At 41.6% G+C, this 10,901-nt stretch overlaps 1 protein-coding gene across 1 annotated transcript; it reads left to right on the top strand.

The window, feature by feature from the left end:
- Positions 1–640: 640 nt before the first annotated feature.
- LOC120060732 (short-chain dehydrogenase/reductase 3-like) lies at positions 641–10,674 on the top strand. Its single transcript, XM_039010142.1, has 6 exons — positions 641–835; positions 2,674–2,820; positions 4,593–4,712; positions 8,060–8,298; positions 8,813–8,938; positions 9,169–10,674. The coding sequence occupies exons 1-6, from the start codon at positions 641–643 to the stop codon at positions 9,251–9,253; spliced, it is 912 nt and encodes a 303-aa protein (XP_038866070.1). The 3' UTR covers positions 9,254–10,674.
- Positions 10,675–10,901: the final 227 nt, after the last annotated feature.

Genomic DNA, 10,901 nt, shown 5'->3' with positions numbered 1-10,901 from the left:
TTCGCTCCACCCTCTGATTGACAAATGAAGGTTACTACTTAGTAAGTAACTCACTTCACCTGGTTGTCTAGGTCCGCAGACACTCGTCCCTCCCTGGAATGAGGTTGACAATAGTGACGTAACCCCTGCAAATTATAGATTTTTTTCCTGAGACTTTCTCTAGCAGCTTTCTTGGAAGAAGGAAAAGCGCTACAGCCGCTAACGCACAGTCAAGTCGGAGGGGCTATTGGCTAATCTCCAACATTCAAACTGTCAATCAAGATGAAAGGGCTATATAAAGCCATAGTACCGGTAGTTAGACAGTGCTGGGATAGAACAGTCGGAGCATATAGGCAGTTGAAGACGCGAGAGCCAGTCGGTCTGTTGGTTGACGCACGCACTGTGTTGGCATTGGCTCGCCATGTCAGCTATTATCACTGCATTTTCGTACTGTTCCTATTATGACAAAGACGTATGTGTGTCGTACCTCTGATATTAAAACTGGATTGATAAGATTTCTGTCGTAGAGGGGTAGTGGTATGGAGGATACTTAAACATCCATCTGGCACGAGCCTCGCACTTTGGGAAGGTGCGGATTGTCTATGTGGCTACTCCATTTATATTCTGAGCAAAATGCAACTTTATACCTAACAAAGTCGTAATGGATTTAAATAATTTCGGAAACGCTGTGCTGTTCACGTTCCACATCATCTTCTGCATGTTGAAAGCATGCTTGGGGTTGTTGCTCCCGAGCAGACGGAAAGACCTTCGCGGAGAGGTGGTATTGATCACCGGCGGTGGACGGGGCATCGGTCGGCATTTGGGGAAAGAGTTTGCAAAATATGGAGCAAAAAAGGTAAACTAATCAGTGTGCGCTTTTTATTACCAATTTATGTGTTGTACTTGATAAACGCCCAGTAATAATTTAAAAAAAGCAAAGCATCACTTCACACAGGACCTTTGTTAACCAGGTTTTCACAAGTAGAATATTAACATGAATTCCAAAAACAATTGAATAATCTGAAAGTTGGAGGAAAAGAAAAGGGACAGTTGTTTGGAAATGTTTTATGATTTATATTTTATTCTATTCTAGCATAACTTCAGAATCGAGTATTTTTGTATTCAGTTCGATTAAAATCTTGATATTCACCTTCGGTGTGTTTTCTTTCCATGTGAAAAGTATTTGGAAAGCCCCAGTGCTTACTACACTAGTGGAAATGAGCCTGAACTCTTCTAGCCCCCTAGCTGACCTGGGTGATGTATGATGTGTAGTGTTCTCTTCCCCTTTCCTTTTATTGTAAAGGCACACAAACACAGGTGTTTCCTCAGTCTCTGTGCTTTACAATGGGGGCGATGACAGGTTGGGTGGATGGCTCTGTGGAACTACAATGATGTTGCCTTTTTAACCTCAACTCTAGCTCCTCTGGGTCCCCAGTGACTGTTCAATAAAGTTCACTGACAGGGTAGTGGAACGCACAGTTCAGAGTAAGGTGAAAATATTCCTTTTATCACCAAAGCATTTGTCATTGTTGTAAAATGATCTGATGTGTGTGTGTGTGTGTGTGTGTGTGTCTGTAGTGGTCTGGCCAGTAGCCAGCCATCCAGGGTTATCAGTGCACAGGGACCCCTCTGGAGACAGATATTAGATCTTAAAGTTTCTTCAATCAGATCCAATTTAGCCGACAACCGCATAGCAGTTGTTTTGGCGGTGTCGGAGGTAGAACTGCATTAGAGCTGTCAAATCCCCAAGCGGCTCCTGGCTTTATAGCTAAAGCGGACCTTGCCATTGGCTGCACGGCGTAGCATTAAGAGAAATCCCATGCAGCCTTGTTTACAAGTTTAAACACTGGAATGTGAGACATTTACACCTTGATTAGGCTGATAGGAATCATTATATTATGTAATGATTTTCAATTTGAGCATTATTTATATATAGCCTACATTTTCTCATTCTGAATTTCTAACGCGAGTGGGACAAGAGTGGCTTCATGACAATGATCAAGAGCAGCTGCTCACTGATTTGATGGCACCAACCAAGTTACAGCTCCAACACATCAGCTAGGCGCATGTTGGCTATCGCCGGTTAACACTTGATTTGATTAATTAGGGCTCTATTCAATCTGTAAAGCTGAAGCGTTAGATTCATGATAATTTTAGATTGAGCTGACATGCAGCATTTACCGTAAATGCAGTCTCCGCTAAAGTGGGAACATTGCCTTTAAATTTCAAACACTCTAAAGTTCAGAGCCTTAAGTCATTGGATTTCCCTCCAAACTGCACATCAAAGAACTTGTCTGTGGTTGCTCAATCTCTAGCAAATGCCGCCTCAATTAGCAATTAATCATATAGAGCTCTGCAACGCACAGCAATCTCAAACAGATGGGAAAGATGTTAACGTAATAGAATATAGCTTCATAGCTTGAACCTACTGTAAGCTACCTGAGCACTGGTTTAAGAATGCATGCAACATTTTTACCAATGCAATTTGAAACATAAAATTATGATACATTTTGGTTTGACAAAAGGATTTTTTATAATATTAATTTACAACCCTAATATATAACCATTAAAAACAACCTTCCTCTTACCACCCAGAAAGCCTATGTTTAGTTGTGATTCCTACAAGATAACACATCCAAATATGCATTCTCATGTCAATGCACTGCCCTTTTTGACCCCTCTGCCTGTTGTCAGTTGATCCTGTGGGGCCGCACTGAGAGGTGTCTGATGGAGACCTGCGAGGAGATCTCTCTCACCACCGGAGCCGAGTGCCATTACTTCCTGTGTGACGTGGCCAATCGGGAGGAGGTGTACAAGCAGGCCAAGGTGGTCCGAGAGAAGGTACAGTAGAGAGAGCGGCACCCAAATTAATGACCTAGTTCCAATGTCATTTACAGTAGATGACAAACACCTGACCGTGTTAAATTGTCTTACACATCCAACCAGTCTTTCAAAGGTTGCCTTTGGAATCTTCCAGTGTTTCACAGGGATATACAGTATAATGTATCAACTTAACCAGTGGTGTAGTGGTGCCTGGCGAAGTGAGTATGTTCTAATTCTGCCCAAAATTTCCCAAACGGCCTGCCCGGCAAAGGAAAGGCGCCCTGTATTAAAAATTGAGAAACAGTGACACACTGAAAGACCTAAAATTATAAATCCCATATTGGTATTTCAGTCAGGCCAACCCAAGCGTACTGTGCAAGTAGGTTAATAGTAGGCTTACTATTGAACGAATAAATTGAGCTTTCAACTGAGTCAAATGTACAGGTTGTTGATGTTCACTCTCAAAGTTGCTGTTTTAATAGTAAAACAATAAAATTGGATGTTCTTAAACCACATCAGGAGATGTGTAGTTACCCTTTAATTCAGTCGTTCTGTAGCACATGAGTTGGATTTTGCAAAACAAATGGCCACTGGATTGAGGCATTTCATGATATCATTCTGCAGGTAGGCATAGGCTACTTTGTAGGTAGTTAACATTTAATTGAGAAGGTTTTTGGGAAAGCCTTTCCATCTACCAGAAGACGCTTGGGCCTATCATTAGCAGCTCTATATTTCCTGTTCCTTCATTTTTTTTAAAACCTGGATGTTTTCCTTCATGTTATGAGGCATGTCTTACCTTGCTTTAAAGTAGACTATAGCCAAAATTCCATCATATAAATGTGAAGGCAATTATTTTATAAAAACTTACTCATGTGTTTTATAAAGACTTCCTCATTATTGGTTTCCGTCTAGCAGCCAAAGGCATTATCCTAGTCATATTAGCAACACATGATAGTTGTTGCATCTTTAGATCTCCCCTCTTTCTAAATGTCTAAAGGCTATTTCCATCTCTCATGTTTGGTGTGCATTTTAGGGAAAGGGGGATACCTAGTCAGTTGTACAACTGAATGCGTTCAAATGAAATGTGTCTTCCACATTTAACCCAACTGCTCTGAATCAGAAAGGTGCGAGGGGGGGCTGCCTTAATCGACATCCACGTCATCGGCGCCTGGGGAGCAGTGGGTTAACTGCCTTGCTCGGGCAGAACGACAGATTTTTTTAAAAACTTGTCAGCTCGGGGATTCGATCCAGCAACCTTTCGGGTACTGGCCCAACGCTCCTAACTGCTGACCGGTGTTTTCCCTCAAATTGCATTTTGGAACATTCGTGCATAGGCCTACCGCTGTGTTCACATTGCTGCACCTAAAATGTGAAGAAATAATATTTTATCAACATTTTTAGGTAAACATCCTGATAGGTTCCATCAGTCATATTAATTGATACAGCATATACCTTCAATACACAAGGCTACTTTGATGCATATCGTGGGGATTAAGAAGTGAGTATGCGCAATAAACACTGAAAAATATGTGGGTATATGGCATAAACCTGTGTATACCCTCCTACACCAGTGAGTTTAACTCAAGTCTTAAAATAAGACGAGGATTAACATGACATGATTATTGCTCACTTATCAGCCTTTCAATTATACCAAGGGAAACAAAGTGATAAAAAATATTATTTGTCAAATGCTTTGTAAACAGCCGTTGTAGACTAACAGTGAAATGCTTGCTTCTGGCATAAAACGAGATTTGGGTTTTACAATTAAATGTTTTATTTTTGTCTCTTAGGTGGGCGACGTCACCATTCTCGTGAATAATGCAGCAGTGGTTCATGGGAAGAGTCTGATGGCCAGTGACGATGATGCTCTGATGAAGACTCAACACATCAACACGCTGGGCCAGTTCTGGGTGAGTGTTAAAAAATATGTACTTTAGATAATTATGCAGGAAAGTGCTCATTCATTATGGCTTGTATTATGTTTTGAAGCTTGTATGAATTTTGATTTGTTTCTGTTCCGAGGCTCAGTATTGGAAATATTAGGGTCGTCGTTCAACATGTATTGATCCCACATGTGAAGGGGAGAAACTATATTTTACTTTAAGTACTGAATCATTGGATCTAAGGTAAAACGCTGGCAAAAGAGTGCTGGTTGACTACTTCCAGGAAGTAGGGAGGGAACCTAGTATGAGAGAAGAGTGAAGGAACAGCTAGTGAATAGTAGTGAGTGGAGCAGAACAGTGTGCAGACTGTCACGTTTCTCTCGCTCTCTCCAATTCAATGGACGTTATTGCCATGGGAATCGTATGTTTACATTGTCTATTTCACTTGCTTTGGCAATCAGAAATTAACAGTAAACATTACTCACAATTTTTTTTAAAGAATATAGACATTTCAAATGTTATTATTGGCTATGTACAGTGTTGTAACAATGTGTAAAATAGTTGAAGTATGAAAGGGAAAATAAACAGATAAATATGGGGTGTATTTACAATGGTGTTTGTGCTCCACGGGTTGTCCTTTTTTGTGGCAATGGGTAACACATCTTGCTGCTTTGGTGGCACTGTGTGGTATTTCACCTAAAATATATGGGAGTTTATCGAGATTCAAATTTCAAATTCTTTGTGGGTTTGTGTAATCTGTGGGAAATATGTGTCTCTACTATAGTCATACATTTGGCAGAACGTAAGAAAGTGCAGCTCAATTTCCGCCTCATTTTGTGGGCACATAGGCAGACCTGGCTCTCGAAGACTGGCTATGGTGGCCTTTTTTTGATAGCAAGACCATAGTCAAAGCTTTTCATTTTGGTTCAGTCACAGTGGTCAGGTATTCTGCTACTGTATATTCTCGGTTTAGAGCCAAATAACATTCCAGTTTGCTCGTTTTTGTTTGTTTATTCTTATGTGTCAAGTAATTATCTTTTCTCATGATTTGGTTGGGTCTAGTTGTGTTGCTCTGTGGGGTCTGTTTGTGTTTGAACAGAGTCCCAGGATAAGCTGACAGTGCACCCTTATCCAGGTTAATCTCTCTGTAGGTGAGGGCTTTGTTATGGAAGGTTTGAGAATAATTTCCATCTAGGTGGTTGTAAAATTCTATTGCTTTTTTCTGGATTTTGATAATTGGCGTGAATCGACCTAATTGTGCTCAGCATGCATTATTATTGGTGTTTTACGTTGTACACTGATGTTTTTGCTGAGTCTCAATTTGGTGTTTGTCCTATTTTGTGAATTATTGTTTGGTGAGTTGACCCCAGACCTCACATCCATAGAGGGCAATGGGTTCTATAACTGATTCAAGCATTTTTAGCCAGATCCTAATTGGGATGCTGAATTTTATGTTCCTTTTGATGGCATAGAAGGCTCTTCTTGCCTTGTCTCTCAGATCGTTCACAGCTTTGTGGAAGTTACCTGTGGTGTTTCAGCCGAGGTATGTATAGTCATATGCTTTAGGGCAACAGTGTCTAGGTAGAATTTGTGGTCCTGGCAACTGGACATTTTTTGGAACACCATTATTTTTGTCGTACTGAGATTAACTGTCAGGGCCCAAGTCTGGCAGACTCTGTGAAGAAGATCTAGTTGCTGCCGTCCTTGGTTGGGGACAGAAGCACGAGATCAACTGCAAACAGTAAACATTTGACTTCAGAATCAAGTTGGGTGAGGCCGGGTGCTTCAGACTGTTCTATATCCCTCACCAATATGTTGCTATAAACTTTGAAGATGGTGGGGCTCAAGCTGCATCCCTGTCTTACCCCACGGGAGTACCCCCCTGAGTGCAAAAATCTGTTTCTGCCAATTTTAACAGCAGACTTGTTTGTGTACATGGATTTTAAAATGTTGTTTCCCCCCAACATTGCTTTCCATCATTTATATAGCAGACCCTCATGCCAAATTGAGTTAAGCTTATTTGAAATCAACAAAACATGAGAAGACTTTGCTTTTGTTTTGTTTGTCAATTAGGGTGTGCATAGTGAGTCCAGGGTCTGTTGTAGAGTAATTTGGAAAAAATAAAATTTTGACATTTGCTCAGGACATTGTTTTCACTGAGTAAATGTAGGACTCTGCTGTTAATGGTAATGCAGAGGATTTTCCCAAGGTTTCTGTTGAATCATATCCCACTAGTTATTGGGGTCGAATTTGTCTCCACTTTTGTGGATATGGGGTGATCAGTCCTTGGCTCCAAGTAATGTGCAAGATGCCTGAGCTAAGGATGTTGTTGAAGAGTTTAAGTATAGTCAATAGGAATTTGTGGTCTGTATATGTGATTATTTCATTTAGGATACCATCAACACCACAGGCCTTTTTGGGTTGGAGGGTTTGTATTTTGTCCTGTAGTTCATTCAATGTCATTGGAGAATCCAGTGGCTTCTGGTTGTCTTTAAAAGCTGACTCTAAGATTGTTTTATTGATCATGTATATGTTTTTGCTGATTGTTATTATAGGGCCAAAAAGTTTGGAGTAGTGGTTTATCCGTACATCTCCATTTTGGGTAGATGGCTCTTCATGTTTGTTTTGTGTGTTCCAATTTTCCCAGAAGTGGTTAGATTCTTCAATTACATTGAGCTGATGTCTGACATGCTGTTCTTTCTTTTTTCTTAGTGTATTGTTTTAGTGTTTCACCATAGTGAAATGTTTTGTCCAGGACGTTGTCTAAAAGGGATTGAATTGGTTGTTGGCTAATTGTTTTTTGTTAGGTTTCTGCACTACCCTCCCATCTATAGTATGCAAGTTGTTTGCTTTGATGCCTCAATCATTGATTGAGTGTTGCTCTGTTCAAGTAGGCTGTGATCTGATAGGGGTCAGTGGGCTGACTGAGACACTCTGTGTTGAGGTCAGTGATAAAGTAGTCTACTGTACTGCTTCCAAGAAATGAGCTATAGGTGTACCTACTGTAGGAGTCCCCTCAAAGCCTACTATTGACTATACCTACCCAGTGTGTGACAGAGCTGAAGGAGTTGTGACCCGTTTTTGTTGGTGGTTTTGTCGTAGAGGTGTCTAGGGTGGCATATTGGGGCGGGAATGCTGTCACCTTCAGGTAGGTGTTATTCCCCCCTGTGTCTTGATGTCAGGTTCTTGTCCAGTTCTGGCATTTTGGGTCACCACAGACTAGTACATGTCCCTGGATCTGGAAATGATTGATCTCCCCCTCTAGGATAGAGATGCTGTCTTCATTAAAGTATGGGGATTCTAGTGGGGGGATATAGGTAATTTTTTTTAGCTGAGATTATTTCCTTATTTAAATGTAGTCTCTCTTTCTCTAGACCACCAAAGCCTTCCTACCCCGCATGCTAGAGCTTTGCCATGGCCATGTGGTGTGTATCAACTCCATCCTGTCCCTGTCCTGCATCCCGGGAGCCATAGATTATTGCACCTCCAAGGCCTCGTCCCTGGCGTTCATGGAGAGCCTCACCCTCGGCCTGCTGGACTGCCCCGGGGTGGGCTGCACCACCGTGCTCCCCTTCCACACCAACACTGACATGTTCCAGGGCATGAGAGTCAGGTAAGTCAGACCACCATGGGCCTCCCATACATTGGGCCTACTATACATGGCCCTCTAGTTGTTTTGCTATGGGTCAACCAGTGTATAGTCAGTCAGCACACAGAAATGACACATGGGCTCAGATTAAGGTTCCTTAAGAAAACCAGAGATGGAATAACCAATCCCATTCACACATCAATGGCTGGAGGAATAAATTCAGTATTGTTGATTCATCCATTTTGTGATAAATTCATTAAGACACATTTCACATTATGTCTTGCATGGCTAAATATATATATTTTTAATTGAACCTTTATTTAACTAGACAAGTCAATTAAGAACAAATTCTTATTTTCAATGACGGCCTACCGGGAAACGGTGGGTTAACTGCCTTGTTCAGGGGCAGAACGACAGATTTTTACCTTGTCAGCTCAGGGATTTGATCCAGCAACCTTTCGATTACTGGCCCAACTCTCCAACCACTAGGCTACCTGCCGCCGAAAAGAGTGAAGGGCAAGTGTTGTTTATCCCCCAGGTTCCCTCAGCTCTTCCGCCCGCTAAATCCTGAGCTGGTGGCCCAGCGGACAGTGGACGCAGTCCGGACCAACACTCCGTTCATCTACTTACCTTGGACCATGCATGCTCTCGTTATTCTCAAGAGGTAGGGGGACCCAATCTGTAATGACACCAAAGTAGTGTACTGGGTTAATGAATGAGGCTGTGACGACAGGTTTTCTGAGCGCCGGAAACTGTTAGTCCTCTGAGCTAAAGCCGTAGGGATTAGTCTAGGGTGCTAACGCAAGTCTTCATGTCTCAGACAATGTTAATTATCATGTAAGTTCACTTAAGTACCTCTGTTACACTAACATGTTCCATTCCCATCTCCAACAGCTTCCTGCCTCAGGCAGCTCTGGAGGAGATCCAGCGTTTCTCAGGGTGCTACACCTGCATGGACACCTTCAAGGGACGTACATAAGAACGGAGAGGCTACACACGAGTAGTGAGCATCAGAAGCACAAACATTGTGGCTTGGCACTAAGAACCGCACAACAGCTTCCTATCAAAAGAGTGGAAGTATCTCCAAGACAACAGAGGCCTTAGGAACTATGGGTACTTGGGGTCACAGTGCCCTGATGGTGCAAGAAGAGATTTGCTGTGGAATCTTGAATTGAATAGTGGTGCTTGGGTTGCCAGATTGGGTGGCCCCAAACTGATTCTATGCTGCTTGGAGTTGGTTGGTGTTTCCTCCAAAGCCTTTCAGTTTGGGATCATGGACTAAGCACCAGATGGACTGGTATTCAGAACTGATCAAGCCTTACCACTGTGGTTAACTTCCCACCTGTCTTACTAATGATACCATTACTAATTTGAAAATGCACAGAGATTAGGTTGAATGGATTGTACTCAGTATGTTAACAAACCAGTAACTTCTGGTAGTTGCATTTCATTTGTGACTTCTTAGAGTTTTTGTGTAAAGAAAAAACTGGTGTTAAATCTGTGTGAACAATAGTCATATTTTGGGGGATTTACCACTTGACAGTATTGTGAATATGCTCTCTTGTGTGTGTTTGCGCAGATCCAGTCTTCTCTGAGTTTTTTTTGTTTTTGTTTTTTTTTGTCTGCCAAAGACTCCAGCCTTCTCATGGTCAACATTCCTGTGCTGCAGCCCTGCCAATTGTGAGCTCATTGTTCGTTTTGTAAGGGTTGTCATAACACGGTCTCTGCTCCATAGGAAAGTATATCGGAGAAGCTCCTTCCATTTGAAGACCCATAGAAATGGTTTCAGAGGGAGGCAACATTCTCAGATTCATCATTCATCTGACACATGGGACAACATTTATTTGATCCTATACTGTGCCTACTGAACACACTTGTTGGTACCCTCTTTATCTGTCACTCTCGGCTCTGTCTTTTAATCTTCTTTAGTATGGTTATCAATCTGGAACACAGAGACAGCTGGAGAATCATACCTGGCCTGGTGGGCTCTATTGTCCAATATCAGTTTGCCCACATTATGTTGAACTTCGGGTTATCTAGGGTTACGGTGGTTATTATGGTTAGCATCTTAAGTAGGCGTAGATATTGAACATTCAAACCTGATGTATCTTGATCAAAGAATTCCTGAATGGGAGAAAGTTTTGATAAAACTAACTCACTTGGACACATTTAGTGCACCAAAGCAAGGGAGGCGCAATCCTACTACTCTGGTCAATAAAATATAACAGTGATTATTTGTTTTAGACCAGAAATGTTTCAGAATGGAATCCTGAATGTAATGGTCCAGCCAATGATGTATATACACCCTGGATTGCAGATGCTATGTAATAGCCAATGGGAGGCTTTGAAGCCACCAGTCGGCCATATTGGCACTCCCCAGTCGGAGCAGCCCTCCATAGGAATGAATGGAATTCCACAGTATTTCAATTAAATGTTTCAAGGATAAAATTACCTGTGTTTTTTGTTGTTGCAGTGGGGTCAGTAACAGAACTTTCTAATAATTTGACTTTAAGAAAAATGTTTAAGTATATTTTGTTTTAGCTCACATAATATAAACGTATGCATGAAGGTGTCTGTAATAGAATGAACGTGGCAAAAACAAATGTAGACGTTAATAAATCAATTTC

This window comes from Salvelinus namaycush, chromosome 16 (assembly GCF_016432855.1).
Source record: "Salvelinus namaycush isolate Seneca chromosome 16, SaNama_1.0, whole genome shotgun sequence".
NCBI classification, from domain to species: domain Eukaryota; kingdom Metazoa; phylum Chordata; class Actinopteri; order Salmoniformes; family Salmonidae; genus Salvelinus; species Salvelinus namaycush.
The sequence above is the reverse complement of the archived record's forward strand: the minus strand, read 5'-3'. Positions and strand labels throughout refer to the sequence as shown.

What these genes read in the sequence shown, in the direction of transcription:
- LOC120060732 (XM_039010142.1), top strand. Translation starts at nt 641, where the DNA reads ATGGATTTAAATAATTTCGGAAACGCTGTGCTGTTCACGTTCCACATC. An exon ending in ACACGCTGGGCCAGTTCTGG is followed by an intron (nt 4,713 to 8,059) that starts GTGAGTGTTAAA and finishes CTCTTTCTCTAG; the next exon opens with ACCACCAAAGCCTTCCTACC. An exon ending in GCTCTCGTTATTCTCAAGAG is followed by an intron (nt 8,939 to 9,168) that starts GTAGGGGGACCC and finishes CATCTCCAACAG; the next exon opens with CTTCCTGCCTCAGGCAGCTC.